Below are 19,812 nucleotides of genomic sequence, written 5' to 3'. Positions count from 1 at the left end.
CCACTTGGCGCCTCTAGACTGAGCATTTTGAGATCCTTTGTTACTCCTGTTTCTTGACTACCCTGGTATCATATCTTAGCATGTGCATTTCATATAGGCTTGTATACTCATGCTTTTGTACTGGGCGTTCTTATCGCTCACGTCCTCGATTTTGTTTATCTTGGACACCCCATTCCCATGGGGCAGGCCTCAGGTTGGATGGCTCAGGAAGAGCAGGAGGAGGACAGTGAGTAGCTGGTTGGTTTAGTTTTCAGTACTTTTCTATTTGATATGGTTGTACCGAATATATTTTGAGTTGTTCTGATTTCGATTGGGTTGTATAACTATTGTCTTCGGCCATATTTCCGCTGTTATCTCTGATTATTATTAATTAAGTTAATTGCATGCTTAGTTCTTGATTAGTAGGTGATTCTGGAACGGGTCACTACAGTTTTACCCAGACTCATTGACATCCCTAGTCATTCTCTTTTATGATGATTATTTTCCTTGTCTCTAGTGATAATCTAGTAGTATTCTCTTACTGGCATTGGTTTACTTGCGATTTGCCTTCAATTTTGTATCATCGGACCGTAAATCTTGATATGTATTTTCATTGAACTAGACTGGAAAACGAGTAATGTAATCTAATTGAATCCACAAGTGAAATGTGTGGAGGTCATTCAAGAATCTAGTAAACACGGTGCTTGGTTATTGAGTTATGATATTGCAATGTCCACTACTTTTTAAATATTTTAACCAATTTTTTACCGTAATTTTTTTTTTCTCAATTTAAAAGTAGAAAAAATAAATAACATTATATGAAATATATGTAAAATGATAAATTCTTTTGCATTAGAAATAAATAAAATGGATTAGACAGAGAACCAACAGCCCAAATATATTGAATGACAGTAAATGGGCAATTAATAGTCATAGAAGTTAGGTGTAAATCTGAAGGTTGGGTACCTCTTATGCATTCATATTACAAACATATATCTTTTTACCTACACGCGGCAGGCATGTGGCTATTTAATTATATTGCAGTTCAATGTCGGTCTTTAATTCATATTGACCAACTACCAAAGAACACTACTTTTTTTTCTTTTTTTTGCTGTCATTTCAACGTATTTTTATGTGATTATTAATGCTTTAAAAAATTAAAACAAATTGAGGATCATTAATCAAAAGATTAGGTTTAACTAGCTAGAGCCTATGATTTTATAATTATTTCATCAGTGCACATTATTGGAACTTGTACCGATCAATGACCAGAACTTTCACTTCGACTTATCACATTATGTGTTTGACGTGAAGTTAACTTGAAGACAGCAAAAACAAACATGGTCAGAGGATTAAATCCTCTGTTTAGTTAGTATAAACAGCAGTGAAGTAATTAACAGCACTAATCACATGTATTAATACGATCAATGCTCGTCATTTTTCGGGTAAAGTTTAAAAAGTAAAGAAGCAAACGTAATGTGCAGGTGGATCCAAACGGTGCAAAGCTTTTAGATGCAATGAATGATATTTCCAACTGTTAGCATTAAATGGCAATGGATACAATTCATATATACACGCAAAGGCCAACCAAACCACAGAGAAAGCCACACACACACACACACATTTATATAAATAATATCAAGAAAGAGGAGGTTTTTCAATAATGGTGCTTCAGTTCTTCTGGTTGATCACCACTTTGCTCACTTGCTCTCAAGGTAACATTGATTCTTTTGTATCAATGGTGAAGCCAAGAAAAAGTCTTTTCTTTTAGGAGACTAGTGCCTCGAGTCCAAACTAATTGCCAGCTTACTTTGCTTCATTCTTTTTTGACGCCATAATCCGTTGTGCAGGTATACAAGAGGAACACCCGGCCCAATACCGCTATCCCTTTATCAAACCCGCCAGCTCATTCTCCTCCTCCGCCACATGGCAGCCTCAGAGCAGCGGGGCTGCCGCGTTCGACTACATTATCGTGGGCGGCGGCACCGCTGGATGTCCCCTCGCCGCCACCCTCTCCCAAAGCTACAGTGTGTTGCTGTTGGAAAGAGGAGGGACCCCATTCGCAAACGCTAATGTCTCCTTCATGCAGAATTTTCACATCTCGCTGGCGGACGTCTCGCCCACCTCCGCATCTCAGGAGTTTATCTCCACCGATGGGGTATTCAATTCTAGAGCCAGAGTTTTGGGAGGAGGCACTTGTATCAATGCTGGTTTTTATTCCCGGGCAAGCCCGAGGTAAAACTCCTTTTTTTTATATTACTAGAAAAGTGCACGTGCGCTGCACGTATAACTAAATTGTTGGAAATATATGTACGAAATTTCAATAATATTTAAATGAATAAAAATATGGCTAATAATATTTATTAATTGAAACAAACCAAACCACAAAATAAAAAATCATGATTATAGACGGTATATGAATCGGAGAAGTTATCTTATCCACATGAAACATTGTTCAATATATTTCTTGGTTGATTTTGATAACTTAACAACTCTTTGTCATAGTTTGTTATAATATACATATAACCATTTTGGTATACTCAGCAAGTATATATGATCGTTTTAACATCTATTATGTTATTTAAAATTCTCATCTGGAATCTGACATGCTCGTAGTTTACTTCCCTATCAGGACGTTTTTTCGGTTTTCTACATTGTTTTTATCTAGTAATCTTATTTTCCAAATATTTATTTTATTGTTGAAAGATTTTTCTGTTTTTGACAATCATCAACTATAACTCATAAGAATAAATATTGTTTTTAGACGTGATTTGTTTTTACTTGTGACTAAAAGTGTGTATGACATATATATTCTTCAACAACATAATCAATGAATGATACTGTAATTTCTTCAAACATTGTGATATTTGTAATATCATTTTTATATATTTAGTATCAATATTATCAACATATAACTGTAGGTTTAATAAATTTTTAACAAGTATTTCTCAATTAGTGTGAGAAAGACTTGAAAATATTTCTCAAATGACTACATCTCATAACTGCGTCATCGTTTAATTTGACGCAATTCAAGAAAGTCATTTTGTTCGTCATTTTTTAGAAGATTTGGAACTAATGATTGTGTGCATCATATCATGGGGATTATATAGCTTCAATCTCATAAAAAAAACAAATTTTATTCTATCGAGTTTACATTTTGTTTTATAATATTTTATATATTGTGGAACGACATACAAAATTAATTATTGTTTAGATTTCATGAGCATCTTATAATAGACAAAATTAATTTGATGAAAAATTGTATAATTCAATTTGAATTTCACTATTTGGCTAAGTGAATTTATTTGGCGAGTATTTCTCTATATTACCATCATGTATCTCATGAATTAGTTTGTTAGCCACTTTAACTATAAAAAAAAATAGACAAAAACAACCTCTTAGCCACCTCGATATCTATCGAGATAATATTGGAAGAAATAAAGTACAACCGGCTCAATGTCCCAATTTACAAAAAATGCACAAAATTGATATATTGTGTCTACAAAGCTTTAGAATTGTTCTCACACCATTAAAAATATAATGAGAATTATACACATTTTTTTTCATGTATTTCTTTTTCTGAATGAATAATTTTTCTTTTTGTTTATTTTTTGAGAAATATTGATATTTTATATGGCATCAATATGTTACACACCATGAAGTAGCAACATAATCACTATATAACTCTTAAAGGTTTACACATACAATTTTTCAATTTCTTCTTCATTGTGCTGCGTTGAAATTTAAATATGAATCATTCTTGATCTTAATATTTTTCTTTAAATACGCTTTCAAATATATATGTATATGTTTCATGTCACTTAGTTAGACCTAATTTCAAATATCTAAAGAATGTGTTTGAATTATATCATAGAGAAATAGGGACATATTAATACGCAACATTATTTTTTTTAACATGTTTTTTTCATCCATTACGTTTAATTGTCATAATTTTTTTGTTCAAAATTTGATTCATTTTTTAACTACATGTATGAAGAACCAATAAATTATATAATTCACAGAAATCATATATTACCCTCTTCGTTGAACATAAGACCCAAAATATGTGGCTTTGATTGGTGTACTCTCATACATATTTCATATAAACAACAAGACAAACTAATGTAGAAAATAACTTAAAGAACATCATGATCATTATATAAATTATTAAACAAAAAAAGGATAAAATAGTAAGTTTACAAAGTACACTATTAATAATTATCATATTAAACTAATATGAAAAATGACAATAAACAAAACGGTAAAATAATAAATTTACAAATAAAAGTCACATATCTATAATAATAAAATAAAATAAAATAGATGTTAGTAATATTAGCAAGTTTTTTAAATGTATAAAACTATAATAAATTTATAAGTAAAATCAAAATAATAATTAATCTATTAATAATTATCATATTAAACTAATATGAAAAATGACAATAAACAAAACGGTAAAATAATAAATTTACAAATAAAAGTCACATATCTATAATAATAAAATAAAATAAAATAGATGTTAGTAATATTAGCAAATTTTTTAAATGTATAAAACTATAAGTAAAATCAAAATAATAATTAATTTGATTGAGTTAAGTACACTATTAATTATCATATTAATCTAATATGAAAAATGACAATAAACAAAACGGTAAAATAATAAGTTTACAAAAAAAGTCACATATTTATAATAATAAAATAAAATAGATGTTAGTAATATTAGCAAATTTTTTAAATGTATAAAATCATGTAAATTTATAAGTAAAATCAAAATAATAATTAATTTGATTGAGTTAACTTAAGTACACTATTAATATTAATTATATTAAAATAACATGAACCCCATGAACATGATAAAATATAAAACAAATGAAAGGGTAAAAAAGAATACTCACAAATGAAAATTAAGTACACTATTATTAACATATTAAATTAACATAGAAAATTACTTAAAGAACCAAATAAACATGATAAAATATAAAATAAATAAAAGGGTAAAAAGGTAAGCTCACAATTCAAACTCATATATTTATAATAGTAGTAGATGTATAAAACTATAAGTAAAATCAAAATAATAATTAATTTGATTGAGTTAAGTACACTATTAATTATCATATTAATCTAATATGAAAAATGACAATAAACAAAACGGTAAAATAATAAGTTTACAAAAAAAGTCACATATTTATAATAATAAAATAAAATAGATGTTAGTAATATTAGCAAATTTTTTAAATGTATAAAATCATGTAAATTTATAAGTAAAATCAAAATAATAATTAATTTGATTGAGTTAAGTACACTATTAATATTAATTATATTAAAATAACATGAACCCCATGAACATGATAAAATATAAAACAAATGAAAGGGTAAAAAAGAATACTCACAAATGAAAATTAAGTATACTATTAATTAACATATTAAATTAACATAGAAAATTACTTAAAGAACCAAATAAACATGATAAAATATAAAATAAATAAAAAGGTAAAAATGTAAGCTCACAATTCAAACTCATATATTTATAATAGTAGTAGATGTATAAAACTATAAGTAAAATCAAAATAATAATTAATTTGATTGAGTTAAGTACACTATTAATTATCATATTAATCTAATATGAAAAATGACAATAAACAAAACGGTAAAATAATAAGTTTACAAAAAAAGTCACATATTTATAATAATAAAATAAAATAGATGTTAGTAATATTAGCAAATTTTTTAAATGTATAAAATCATGTAAATTTAATTATTATTTAGTACACTATTAATATTAATTATATTAAAATAACATGAACCCCATGAACATGATAAAATATAAAACAAATGAAAGGGTAAAAAAGAATACTCACAAATGAAAATTAAGTACACTATTAATTAACATATTAAATTAACATAGAAAATTACTTAAAGAACCAAATAAACATGATAAAATATAAAATAAATAAAAGGGTAAAAAGGTAAGCTCACAATTCAAACTCATATATTTATAATAGTAGTAGATATATTTATAATAGTAGTAGATTATTACTCTCCTTGTCTTGATCCCTTTCCATCTTGTTGCGAATCCGCTCTTCAAATTTGAGATTTTTTAAAGTTGAAATTTGTTGTAGAACTGTGGAGTTAGGACAGAAAAGATCGTACTCGATAACTATCTTGTGGCTTTCAGTTACACTGACAGAGTAGGCTGGGATGCTGAGTTAGTAAATGAGTCATATCAGTGGATAGAGAAGCAAATAGTCCATCGGCCATCGCTACCGCCATGGCAAAGAGCGATCAGAGATAGCCTGGTAGAAGTTGGGATATCACCTTTCAACGGATTCACCTATGATCACGTGTATGGTACCAAAATTGGTGGAACAATCTTTGACAGATTTGGACGCCGCCACACGGCAGCTGAGCTTCTTGCTTCGGCTAATCCTGAAAATCTGCATGTTTTGGTATATGCGACAGTTCAGAAAATCGAGTTTGACACTTCAGGTATGGTACATAATCTTTTTATACTTTAAATGGCATGGACCGATAAGCACACAGCGGTCTGCAAGCAAAATTTAAAGATTAAGTAATGCGATTATGTTGCTTTTACAAATTCAAAAACAGGGGCAAGGCCTAAGGCCATTGGAGTTATCTTCAACGATGAAAACGGGAATACGCACAACGCATTTCTCTTAAAGACGCCAGGGAGTGAAATTATCATGTCGTCTGGTGCAATTGGTAGCCCTCACCTGCTGTTGCTCAGTGGCATTGGTCCGAGGGCTGAACTCGAAAGCTTCAACATCTCTGTAGTGCTTGAGAATGAGTTTGTCGGAAAGGGCATGGCTGATAACCCTCTCAACACAATTTTTGTTCCAACTAATGAGCCAGTCGAACAGTCCCTCATACAAACAGTTGGAATTACAAAGTCGGGAGTCTACATTGAAGCCAGCAGTGGCTTTGGACAGTCACCCGATAGCATTCATTGGGACCATGGAATTGCTTCCGCAGAAGTGCGTGAAAAGCTGAACACTTTTCTTATACTTCTGTAATATTTTTATTTCCCAAAGATAAATAATCTTGAAACTCGAGTTTGTCATATTATGTATTGAATACAGATTGGTCAGTTGTCGACTATTCCTCCAAAGCAAAGGACACATGATGCCATTCAAGGCTACAGAGAAAGGAAGAGAAACCTCCCACATGAAGCTTTTCAAGGAGGTTTCATCCTGGAAAAAGTTGCCTGGCCCCTGTCAACAGGCCAAATCAGCCTAGCGAACACGAATATTGACGACAACCCTTTGGTCACCTTCAACTACTTTAGCCATCCTGAGGATGTGGCACGCTGTGTAGATGGTATACGCATCATAGAGAAGATTCTTCGGTCGAAACCGTTCACCAACTTCACGCAGTGTGACAAGGAAACGATGGAGAGGCTGATCAACACAAGTGTGCAAGCCAATGTCAACCTCATTCCCAAGCATACCAACGACACCAAATCATTGGAGCAGTTTTGCAAAGACACAGTCATTACTATCTGGCATTACCATGGAGGGTGTCATGTGGGCAAGGTGGTGAGCTCTGATTATAAACTTCTTGGAGCCGACAATCTTCGTGTTATCGATGGTTCGACATTCTACAATTCTCCTGGGACTAATCCTCAAGCCACGGTCATGATGATGGGCAGGTGGGATTGTAAACCATTATTTTCAAGATTTAGATCACGAGAAAGTAGAAAGGAATTGAGAATCACTTGCTTAACAAAAATTTTTACGAATGCAGGTATATGGGAGTTAAGATACTGAGGGAAAGATTAGGAACAGCAGCAGGATCGAGTTTAAGGATCAGCAACAATTACAAGTAGAAGATGTTCAATTTGTTCTGATCATAGTAAATGAATGCTATTCTTTGTCATCCTCCATTTTTAGGCTAGCATTTGTAAGTGGAGTGAGGAGCTTGTAATTGAGGATGTAGAACAAGTCCATTTTGATGTATGACTTTTTGTGCATCCCTCAACTATAGTTTTCCTTCATCCGTTGCCCTTTAAAGTTTGGTCTTCTCCTTTCACTTTTATTATTTTATTTTATAACCACTTTATTTGTAATTTGATAATAAAATTAAGCTAAAAACTTGTGTGAGACGGTCGCACGGGTCGTATTTGTGAGAAGGATCTCTTATTTGGGTCACCCATGAAAAAATATTACTTTTTATGCTATGAATATGAGTAGCATTAACCCGTCTCATATGAGACTCACTCTAAAATTAATCACTAGATTGTAGAGATACTCATTTATTTGCAAGACCGGATCGAACTGATCCATATATATTAAAACAAATAATCAAACATTTGAATTTACTTCTTTTCAAAAATACTATGTATATTATCTATTAACTTATGATTAAAATAAAATAAATATGTTAAAAATCATTTCAGTCACGAAGTAGTGTGTATATATATTAACTATCAAAATATTATAATAGGTTTAAATTAAATCAATATTTTACCAAATAAAAAATCAAATAAACAGATACATTAAACTAAAATTCCAAATCAAATGAATTGGATCCAACCTAATTTATCTCCTTTTTTCCGATTATATTTATGAAATAAAATGTAAAAGTGACGTAGTTTCATAGTGTGAGGGGGTTAAAAACAAGTTGGATGTTGAAATATAATAATAATTCCTTCCAAAATAAAAGATTAATACTATTAGTAATAATTATTTGATAAAGAAATACTAATTGATTTGACCCAGCCCATTATTTATTTGGGCCCGCCCATCTAAAATGTTAGGAGGGGTCGGGACCAGGATTTCAAATTTTTTTGGGCCCGGGCCCTTTTATTTATTATTATTTTATTTTTGTTAGCATTTTAAATATTATTAATTATTTTAATAATGTTAAATAAATAAAGGGAGGTTTAAGCCCCTCTTCTTAAACCCTAAACCTTCCATATCCAAACCAGCTGTTATTTTTCCTTTTTGTGATCTCCATTTTAACCTAATTTCACTATGTACAGAGCCGCCGCTGCTGCTATTGCTTCGTCATTCAGGTAGAAAGTTCACATTTTGAATCGTAATCGATTTCGTATGAATGTATTTTACTTAATGCTCTTAGTCTGCAGGTCATCTACCTCCAGGAACTTAGTCAAGGTAAAACTAGAACATTGTTCTGGTGTAGCTTCATTTTTTAGGTGTTCGTAAAATTGCCTTCTGGGTTTCTCATTTCGATGTTTCTGAATTGGAAGGTATGTAGTAGAGTTGTTTCTAGCAGAAATTATGTTGCCAAGGACATTAGCTTTGGGACCGGAGCTCGGGCAGCTATGCTAGCTGGAGTTGATGAGCTCGCCGAAGCAGTAAAAGTGACCATGGGTCCAAAGGTAAATATGTTTTGGCATTTCTTGCATTTCTATGCTATCTGGGAAAAATAAACTATAGACAACAAATCGAATCGAAAAGTACATGTAGCATCTGATTGTCTTTACTTGTACTGCATAAATATGATAGCCATTTATGGTTGGGTTCAAGAAATTGAAGTTGATGAAATAAAGAATGATCGGAAGTTTTCTGTTAGGTGTGTCACCCCAAGAGTACCTGTCCTTGCTTATTACAGCGTTTGTCTTTGTGTGGTTTATTTCCATACGATCCAAGAATTGGTTCCACTTAAATATTTCAACTTCAGATTCCTTATTATTGTTTTCTTTTGCCCTTCCTTATTTTCATTTTTGTTGTGCATGCAGTCATTCTTGTATGTTGTTCCGTAAGACATGGAATCGTCAGGATATTACTAGAGTCCAATATCACGTATCAATGATGGAAATAATAAATACTGTTGCCATTATCTGGTTTTCCTAGGAGTAGGCTCACTAATAATTTGCGGTGGCCCTATAAACTCATTTATTAGTTGGGATAAATGATATTCCTACCTAAAATTCTTACAGGGCCGCAACGTAATTATTCAGAAAAGTAGAAGGAACCCCCAGGTGACAAAGGATGGTGTTACTGTAGCCAAAAGCATAAATTTTTTGGATAAGGCAAAAAATGTCGGCGCGGATCTTGTGAAGCAGGTCGCGGAGGCAACAAATAAGGTTGCTGGTGATGGTAATCTCTCATTCTTTTGGCTTCATGCTAAAATTAGATGGATCTTGTCAGAGAGGTTTTTATGTATTTGTATTGAATCATATGTGCACTTTTCTAAACATGTACTTCTTGGATATAAACAATTGCATAGAATTAGAATTTTGGAGAATGCACCATTTTTCCAGGTAATATGCGTAAACCTATTCGTCTGAATGCCCACATTTAAACTGCGCCCCTATATGCAATGAGTGTGCGTGGTATATCTTGCATTTTTTTATAATTACAATTTTTTTTTTCTTATAGAAATATCCTTTGGTAGAATTCTTGGAGCTTTATGGTCTCTGTAGGTTGAATAAGATATCACACAGAATATGATGTTGCCTTAGGTACCACTTGTGCTACTGTGCTCACTCAGGCAATATTCAAAGAAGGATGCAAATCAGTGGCTGCCGGTGTAAATGTGATGGACCTGCGCAAAGGTATCAATATGGCTGTTGATGCTGTTATTGCAGATTTGAAGAGCGGAGCACTCATGATTAGCACCCCCGAAGAAATTACACAGGTGGCTAGATCTTGCAATACAGTACGGAAACGTTGTATTGTTTACTTTTTCTAGATAAATTTCACCATAGTGGATAACTTTGATGAGGTTGATGTTTATAAAATGTCTTATGTTTCTTGGTCAATTCCGTACCTTAAAAAAAGTAACGTATGAATTGTTGAATTTTTAATCTCCATCCATCTATATCTTAAGAAACTATTCTCAATAGCTATTTTTATGTACCCCTTTTTGGCAGCTTTTGATAGTGTTAAGATTTCAAGGTAAAGTGGTAAAATATATCTTCCTTGAGTTTTATGAATTTCTAGATTATTATTTGATACATTTGCATTGAACCTGTTAAAATAAACATATTTTTTAACCTTTTCGAACTCTTTCTTAATTGTACGTAAAGTGGACAAAAATAGCTTTCTTCATCTTCTTTGATTGATGTTAACTGGTGTATCCTATAAAGGTGGCCACTATCTCTGCAAATGGTGAAAGTGAAATTGGTGAAATGATAGCACAGGCTATGGAGAAAGTTGGGAAGGAAGGAGTCATTACAGTTGCGGTGAGTATGTCTTGCCATTAGCTTGACTTGGGTTTGTAATGATTAGTCTTAAAAGATAATGAGAGTTATTATTCAAAATTCTTCAGGATGGTAATACCATGGATAATGAGTTGGAAGTGGTGGAAGGGATGAAGCTAGCCCGTGGTTATATCTCTCCTTATTTTGTTACTGATGAAAAAACCAAAAAATGCGTATGGAAGTTTAAGTTGCAATATATGCATACTTGTGGAAGCATGTGATTGTCCAGTGAAAACACATGCATTTCTGTTATTTTCATTTTAATCGATTTCGATAGTTGTGCTTGTTTACTATAGTTCCCTTTCAATGTACAGGAACTTGAAAATCCTTTAATCCTAATCCATGAGAAGAAAATTTCGGACATGGAAGCACTTGTTAGAGTATTGGAACTGACCGTGAAGGTAAATAAAGTCGATGTCAGTTGGAAATATTTGAATGCACACAATGAGCTTTGATTGATCTTGTGGCTTTACCAATTGACAGAGAAACCGACCTCTATTAATTGTTGCAGAAGACGTGGAAAGCGAGTCACTTACTATGCTTGTCCTCAACAAGCATCATGGAGGTCTGAAGGTAAATGGGCTATGTTTTTAGTAACTTAATCGTATTTTTATGAATCTCTGTAAATTCAGACATGTTTTAAACGAGAAGCAAAATGTTTGGGATTTATTGCTTCTGTTTTATTTCCCGAGAATTCCAATTTTTCCCTTAAAGATTTTATTTAGTTTATAATAAAATTTAGGTTTGTGCTATCAAATCTCCTGGTTTTGGAGATAACAGAAGAGCAAATTTAGAAGATCTTGCCATTCTCACAGGAGGAGAGGTGAGACATGCTCCACTAACATCCATATTTTTATTAGTTGTACCTTCTTAGTATCGAACTCACTGATTTCTGCAGATTATAAGTGCAGAATATGGAACTAGTCTGAACAAAGTTCAGATTGATATGCTTGGTTCCGCTAAAAAGGTGAGGGTGCTCTCTAATGAAAGTTTGGCCGAACACTTCCACGGACCAGAATCCTTATTATACCCTGGTGGAGCAGGTAACAGTTTCAGTTGATGACACTTTAATTCTACATGGAGGAGGGAATAAGAAACTGATTGAAGAAAGGTGCGAGCAGGTATTAATGGAGACTGTAAAAATCTAAATAGAATTATAGAACCTACTCTTGCTCTTTACGAATGCTGAAGTTACCGATTTTTTTCCTCGAAATGTGGGTTGATGAAGTTCACTTGCATTCTCTGTTTTTATGATGGACTAAAGGCTGTTTCTTCTGAAATATTTCCCTCTTCTATTGTGCTGTACCTTAAAATATCCTCAAGTTTAGCTGTAACTGTCTCGTTAAACCATTGCCTTGCATGTATAAGTTTGTTGAAAATCAAATAAATGACAACACACTGCTTTACTTCACCTAAGGGTGGAGCTTAACCATACACTCGTGAAGTTTGATTTTTTATATGCCTATTGTCGTACTTACTACCTGGTTAAATTTTGTGAAGAAAAATTAGAAAAATTGCTCTGGCTTGAGAATGCCAATAATGCGGAACCAGTATCATTGTGACTCTGATAATTTCTTTTATGTATCTACAGTTAAGAACTGCTTTTGAGACCAGTACTGCAGTGTTTGACAAGGAGAAAGCACAAGAAAGGCTGTCAAAATTGTCTGGAGGTGTTGCAGTTTTCAAGGTATAGTCATTACCACAGACTGATTTCAGATGCAAACTTGTGTTTCACCGTTGGTACTGTCTTCTGCTTATCATTCTCAGGTTGGAGGGGGTAGTGAAGCAGAAGTTGGAGAAAGGAAGGATAGGGTGACAGATGCTCTTAATGCAACAAGGGCTGCTGTGGAGGAGGGCATTGTTCCTGGTAAAGTTTGCGTGCTCTTTAAATAAGGAAGACACCTTTTTTCAAATGTTAAAAATTGGATCATACTTACAATTGGTAGCCTTGCAGTAGGTGATCCAACAAGTCCAACCACATTTTTAGTTTGTGTCTCATGTCATACTTGTATGCCACCTTTTAGTATATATTAGTTTAAAAGACCATCAGAAAATATTAAAACTGATTGAAAACTTAAATTGGCTATTTTTCTGTCAATATTTTCTCTTATTTTATATTATTTGATTTACCAAGAATGTTGGGACATAATTAAAGGAAATTTGATGAAGGTCTTTCATGAGTTTTTTGAGAAGGGCATTGTCAACAGCATTACAAACGAAACTTATATATGCTTTATTCCTAAAAGGCATGAGTCCGTGTTAATTAAAGATTTTCACCCTATTAGCTTGGTTACCGGTCGAGATTGAAGAAAGTGATGTCAATGACATTAACAGACACTCGAGGCGCTTTTATCGAAGGCTGAGAGATTTTAGAATGTTGTCTCGTTGCTATTGAAAGAAACAAGGTTGGGTTTTCAAGGTCGATTTTGAGAAGACTTATGACAATGTAGATCGGAGTTTCTGGGGTTTCGTATGGTTGTCTGTTGTTTGTGTCGTTTTCGGTCCTTGTAAATGTGAGGCCTGGGGGAAAATTCAAGGGTGTGAAAGGTTTCAGGAAAGGGGATCTTCTTTCTCCTTTCCAGTTAATTTCATAGTAGATGTGTTGGGCGAATGATAGATAAGGCTAAAGATTTGGACGTTTTCCGAGTGTTGGAAGTTAGCAAGGTAGGGTTGAAATTTCTCACAGTCAGTTTGCGGACGACGATACATTATTTTTGTGAAAGTGGATAATCATGTCAAACTTTTGGTGGAGATTTTGAAATCTTTTTGCGCTGTCAGGGTTAAAGATTAACATGGAGAAGAGTGATTCACTAGGCCTTAATTGCGCAGACGGGAACGAAGAGGGGCTAGCTAGTGTCATCGGTCGTGGTGTAGAATCGCGACCTATTAGATACTTGGGGGATCCCTTTGGAAGGTAATCCTTTAAAATTCTCCTTTTAAGATTGCCGAAAAATTAGCTAGTTGGAACAAAAATGTTTTTGTCCAGAGGGGGGAGACTGACTTTGATTTCAGCGGTTTGGAATGCTCGGCCTATGTATTTCTTGTCTTTATTTAGGATCCTTAGGGGTAGCGGGACGCCATGGAAAAGATTATGAGGGTTTTTTTGTGGAATGGTGGCGACGGAGATCACAACTGTCACCTGATTGCTTGGGACCAAGTGTGCAGACCTAAAGAGCGGGGGGTTGGGGTTGGTTTGGGTATCGGTAGTATTTGTTTGAGGAACAAACCTTTACTAGGTAAGTGGTGGTGGAGGTTTCTAGGGAGAGGGATTCGTTATGGTGGAAGACTGTTCTTAGTATTCATGTAAAGCAGGATAACGGGTGGGATGCGGGTCTTGTCAAGAATGCCACTTGCAAGAGTCTTTGGAAATTCATTTCTAGGATATACCCGGCTTTCTTCAGTCTGTGGCAGCGGTAAATGGGGGTGATCTGATCAGATTTTGGGAGGATCATTGGTTTGGAGATTCTTCTTTTCAGGAACTTTTTCCTTCTTTCTCCAGCTTTGTCATTTGGCATTACTTCTCTTTCTTGGAATTTGCATTTCCGCATGGATTTGAGGATGGCGAGTTGGATGAGCGGAGTGTGGTGTTAGGTTTTTTGGAGAGGGTTAATTTCTTAAAAGGAACTGTAGATATCATAATCTGGGTTTTGGACTCTTTGGGTTTCGTTTCAGTTATATCTTTCTTCGAGTCCATTTTCCCTCATTCTCTCTTTCCTCTTCTTTTTAATTTCATCCGGAAAGTGCCAATTCCTTGTAAGGTTAGAGTGTTTACGTTCCTCTTCTTTTTAATTTCATCCGGAAAGTGCCAATTCCTTGTAAGGTTAGAGTGTTTACGTTGACAGCTGGTCTTGGTAAACTTCCAACTTGTGAGCTGGTGTAGATGAGGTATCCCTCGTGTTATCTCGGTCCTAATTGGTGTGTGATGTGTAGGCAGGAGGCGGAGACTCAAAATCATTTTCTTATCAATTGTCATTTTGTGAGCATTTTTTGGATCAAGGCTTTGGGGGAATTGGATTTAGCTTGGGTGATCCCTATAACCACTCAAGAGTTATTCGAATTGGATTTAGGACTCTGACTTGGGAAGAAAGAGAAGAATCTTTTGGAATATGGTGGTTAATCGCATTTGCCGGTTAGTTTGGTGGGAGAGGAACAAGAGGATTTTTTATGATCAAGAAGATTTGCTGGAGGGTCGTTGGGACAAAATCAAGTTTAGGGCTCTATGTTGGCTTCAGGCTGACAGTGGATTTTAAACTTTTTTCAGTGTCAGATTTGTAGGGATCGGGGTCTTTTTTTTTGTTAGTAGGCTTAGTCCATTTTGGTTTCTCCTTCTTCTCTTTTGAGTTGACCTCTGGTCTGCCTTGTAAATTATCTTTTATTTTATTATTAATATATTTGAATTTCCTGGAAAAAAAGGTCCTCGGTTTGAATCTAGATTAAATTGATTGTTAAATATTTCCTATGCAACTAAAGTTAGTAGAACTTCTTCCGGAACGAAACTGTTAGATCTAAAACAAACATTGGAGGAGGTGTTTGATGTTATTGAAATAGAGTTTCCAGCCGTGGAGGCACGCAACATCCCCTGGAAGAAAATATGTGGTCATCTGAAAGTATCTTTTATAAGCACATTTTTTCCCTTTTATATGGTTGATTTCTTGTAGGGGGTGGCATTGCTCTTTTGTATGCCACTAGAGTTCTTAAGGACCTTCAAACTGCGAATGAGGACCAAAGAAGAGGCGTTGAAATAATTGAGAACGCTCTAAAGGTTTGTTCTTCTGCATTCTTGCTCTCTCTTTCCTTTTCCTTCTGTAAACACACAAACATGCACCTGTGTATAAGAGTTGAGTTTCGAAGTCCTTTTACACATCATCGATCTTAATTTCATACGAAAATGTGTGCACATTTTGTTTGATTGCTGTGCTGTCGTGACATGTTTCTGGTTAACAGGCACCTACTTCTACTATAGCATCAAATGCTGGTGTTGATGGAGCTCTTGTTGTAGGCAAGCTATTGGAACAAGATGATCTGAATTTGGGCTATGATGCTGCATCAGGTTTGTTTTTGAGGCTTTCCTTTTGTTTTTTTATTACCAGTAAAGGCATAAGCTAGACTCCTTATCTGAATTTTATCCAGCGAAGCATCTGAACATCAATGAAGTTACTTTTCTCAAAAAAAATAAAAATAGATGATGATCATTTTTGAGTGTCAACTTATTAGCCTACTCCAATAACCAAGTCCACCTTTTCCATGGCTAAACCATGAAAATCAATGAAGACAACGCTCGTTTCCGAGCTGGTAGCCTACTCAAATAACCAAGGCCACCCTTACATAGTTAACTTTACCATTAGGAGAAAATCACAAGAAATACTGAATGATTCCAGATCCAAGTTCTAAATGTTTACTAAAGTGTGTTTGAGTTCGGCTCCTTGATTTTCAACGTGGCTCCCTATAATTAAGAATGAACTTCCATTCAGTTTGACAGACACCCCCGTGTAAATGGAAACCCATTGAGAAACATCATATAGCCACTTGTGCTATTTTTTAATAATTTAATTTTTTGTTAGCTTTTTTTTTCCTCTGTATAGATGGAGAGGTTATTGGAGAACCAGCATTTGAAATTGTTTTGTGCATCTGAAACTTTTTGGCCTTTAGAGTTCGTTTGGATTTAGCATCTTTTTTCTTAAAAGTGTGTTTTTTTTTTTAAAAAAAAGTGCTTTTATAGTTTTTATGTGTTTGGATAGGTAAGTATTGCTTTTAAAAGCACTTAATTAAGCTAAAATAAGTGCTTTTTCGAAAGCCCAAAATTATAGCTCTTAAGGGTTTTTCTAAATATCTCGTATTAAAAAAAATGTTTTTCATATATGATATATTTATCTGAACACTGAAGTATTAAAAATTTTAATTAAACAAACACTTTTAAAAGGCAACATAAAAAAACACTTCTTTAAGCAAAATACTTTTAAATCCAAACGCACTCTTAATCTCATGATTAAGAATAGAATAAGATTTGAAGGAAAACATGTATAAATAATTCTGAAGACGTGGCTAATTTGATTTAACTGCACAAGAGTGAACAAAATTATGTATAAGCTGTTTTTGATTTTATCTTGATGTCCCTTTTAATTTTATCTTGTTAACTTGGTTGGTATATCTGTTTTTGTCATATCTTTATCTTTTTGCATAAGCTTCATGTTGAGCATATCTTTTATGGCCAGACTTAATTTGATAGGTCGCTAGCTTCACCCCCTTAGCAATTTAAAGCATTATTTGGTCTTCCATTAACTATATCTCTAAACCAGGTGAATATGTTAACATGGTAAAGGCTGGAATCATAGATCCTGTGAAACTTATTAGAACAGCTTTGTTAGATGCTGCAAGGTAAAAAATTTGTTCGCCATTGAATATGTGTGAAGTTATATTTTCACTAATCAACTAACTGTTTACGCGTAGTGTCTCCATTCTATTGACTACCACCGAGGCAGCCGTCGTGGACTCTAAATGTGAGAAAAATCCCCTTAGAAATCGCATGCCGAACATGGATGACATGGGGTATTGAAACAAAGATTGTGAATCTGTATCGATGGTTTTGTGACATTCTTATCTGTGTCGATAGCATGGAGACTTTTAAAGCGTTGTAGATCGAAAAATCTAGGATCCTGTTTCTGAGACCGTAATTTTTCGATTACCAGACAGTCACGATGGATGTTAGTGGCCCGAGTACATCTGCATCATCTTGTAATAATGTAATTTTTTTGTGGTGTTCCACAATCTTTGAGGCAATGCAGCATAGATTTAGAAATCATTTGGCCAAAAGTGAAACAAATTTGTCATACATTTAAACTTTATCGGCGATAACTTAAAGAATGGAGATTGGAGGAGAGAAATTAAAGGCGGAGAAGATAAGTTCTATAGAAGAAGACGATTTGGTTGTCTAAAATCTTGGATTGCTGGCTAATTCTGTATTTTAAGTATATGTTTTCCTTTAAGACCTGTTACTAATATTTTTAATCAAAAATATTATTCTTCATATGTGCCACAGGCGAGCAGCGAGATGACGTATAATATGAATTTTTTAAATTGACGTTAAAGTTGCATAAAATATGTAATCGAAGGTATATCCACAACCTCAGAGTCACACTTGCAGTAGGATATGATAATGCAAAACCAAATGCATTCAAGAATATAAAGCAACAACTTCTCCAAGGAGCCGCCGTGCTAGTTTAACCAAAATAATGCATGTAAGCTTTGTCATTCCCAAACGAGCCAAATTCATTCTCACATTATCTTCCACTTAGAATATCCACTATTAACATAATATTGAATTGGTGATAAATCAAAAAAGAAAAAAACCATATCATTTAATTTATGGGGTATCTGAAATATTATGCTTTGTACAGCTTGATATTACATTATTCATAGATGTTAAATTAAAATTTTGAAATGTTTTTGGAAACAAAACGATGGCGTGAGTTCGAGAGATGATGAAAATGTTGAAAAGGGAGGGAATCTTTTGTACGACAAATGAATTCAATGACCCCTTCCAGGCACACCACATTAAAAAAACATTTCAAGAAAATGTAGTATAACTCAAATTAAATATATGAATGATAATATTCATTGGGCAATTTGGAGAAAAATACATCTGCATATGATTTACTTAAGATTCAGTACCTATTAGTTTTTTTTTCTATTTTAATACCTGACAAAAGATCATTTTAGTTTTTACTACATGTTTCATACCTTTTTACCTTTTTACCCTTGTAATTAATAAAAAAATTATATGAATACCTATTTTTGTTGGTTATCTTCTCTTTTCACTCATCACCAATGTATTTGGATGACATTTATTTTTAATTTAAATATTTTTTATTTAAAATAAATAAATTCGCAACTAATGATTGAACTTTTTGAAATACTTAGTTTTAGTTACGAAATACTTAATTTTAATTTTAAAATACTTGATTTAGTAAATGAAATATGCATAATGTGTATTAAAATACTGGATGTTCGAATATGCAACGCAAATTAACTAAATGTTCTCATTTCCATCCAAGATGCATTTGGATGACACGTTCATTTCATTTAATTAATTTTTTTATTGTTAAAAAACAAATTGCAACTAAGCATTGAAGTTTTTCAAGTACTTATTTTTACTTGCGAAATACCTAATTTCAATTTTAAAATACTTGATTTGGTAAATGAAAAACTCATAATGAATATTAAAATATTGAATATTCGAATATGCAACGTAAGTTCACCAAATGCTCGCATTTCTATTCAAGATGCATTTGGATGACATGTTCATTTCATTTAATTATTTTTTTATTGTAAAAAAAAAAACAAATTTGTAACTAAGCATTGAATTTTTTCAAATACTTACTTTTACTTGCGAAATACCTAATTTCAATTTTAAAAGACTTGATTTGATAATTGAGATACCTATAAAATTTAATAAAATACTGGATATTTTAGTAGGCAATGTAAGTTCACAAAGTGCGCGCATTTTCATTCAAGATGCATTTGGATGAAATGTACATTTCATTTAAATACTTTTTTATTTAAAAAAAATAAATTCGCAACTAAGCATTGAACTTTTTTCAAGTACTTAGTTTTACTTGCGAAATACTTAATTTCAATTTTAAAATACTTGA

At 33.2% G+C, this 19,812-nt stretch overlaps 2 protein-coding genes across 2 annotated transcripts; both read left to right on the top strand.

The window, feature by feature from the left end:
• The first annotated feature begins 1,550 nt into the window (after positions 1 to 1,550).
• Positions 1,551 to 7,990, top strand: LOC140819941 (protein HOTHEAD-like). The gene is made up of 6 exons (XM_073180216.1): positions 1,551 to 1,694; positions 1,830 to 2,214; positions 6,155 to 6,465; positions 6,586 to 6,971; positions 7,077 to 7,645; positions 7,741 to 7,990. The coding sequence occupies exons 1-6, from the start codon at positions 1,643 to 1,645 to the stop codon at positions 7,820 to 7,822; spliced, it is 1,785 nt and encodes a 594-aa protein (XP_073036317.1). The 5' UTR covers positions 1,551 to 1,642; the 3' UTR covers positions 7,823 to 7,990.
• An 880-nt stretch (positions 7,991 to 8,870) lies between these two features.
• Positions 8,871 to 18,188, top strand: LOC140819357 (chaperonin CPN60-like 2, mitochondrial). The gene is made up of 18 exons (XM_073179408.1): positions 8,871 to 9,010; positions 9,083 to 9,110; positions 9,206 to 9,337; positions 9,899 to 10,058; positions 10,424 to 10,599; positions 11,051 to 11,146; positions 11,233 to 11,337; positions 11,479 to 11,565; positions 11,648 to 11,737; positions 11,907 to 11,987; positions 12,063 to 12,131; positions 12,208 to 12,285; positions 12,756 to 12,851; positions 12,932 to 13,031; positions 15,823 to 15,926; positions 16,109 to 16,214; positions 17,461 to 17,539; positions 17,612 to 18,188. The coding sequence occupies exons 1-18, from the start codon at positions 8,970 to 8,972 to the stop codon at positions 17,715 to 17,717; spliced, it is 1,734 nt and encodes a 577-aa protein (XP_073035509.1). The 5' UTR covers positions 8,871 to 8,969; the 3' UTR covers positions 17,718 to 18,188.
• Positions 18,189 to 19,812: the final 1,624 nt, after the last annotated feature.

Source organism: Primulina eburnea, chromosome 18, assembly GCF_022965805.1.
Source record: "Primulina eburnea isolate SZY01 chromosome 18, ASM2296580v1, whole genome shotgun sequence".
Lineage (NCBI taxonomy): Eukaryota > Viridiplantae > Streptophyta > Magnoliopsida > Lamiales > Gesneriaceae > Primulina > Primulina eburnea.
Note: the sequence above shows the minus strand (reverse complement) of the source record. Positions and strands in the feature narration are given on the sequence as shown.

Coding starts and splice junctions, on each gene's coding strand:
- LOC140819941 (XM_073180216.1), top strand. CDS start 1,643: ATGGTGCTTCAGTTCTTCTGGTTGATCACCACTTTGCTCACTTGCTCT. Junction 2,215..6,154: donor TATTCCCGGGCAAGCCCGAG/GTAAAACTCCTT, acceptor TGTGGCTTTCAG/TTACACTGACAGAGTAGGCT. Junction 6,466..6,585: donor AATCGAGTTTGACACTTCAG/GTATGGTACATA, acceptor ATTCAAAAACAG/GGGCAAGGCCTAAGGCCATT.
- LOC140819357 (XM_073179408.1), top strand. CDS start 8,970: ATGTACAGAGCCGCCGCTGCTGCTATTGCTTCGTCATTCAG. Junction 9,011..9,082: donor GCTATTGCTTCGTCATTCAG/GTAGAAAGTTCA, acceptor CTTAGTCTGCAG/GTCATCTACCTCCAGGAACT. Junction 11,338..11,478: donor ATGAAAAAACCAAAAAATGC/GTATGGAAGTTT, acceptor TTCAATGTACAG/GAACTTGAAAATCCTTTAAT.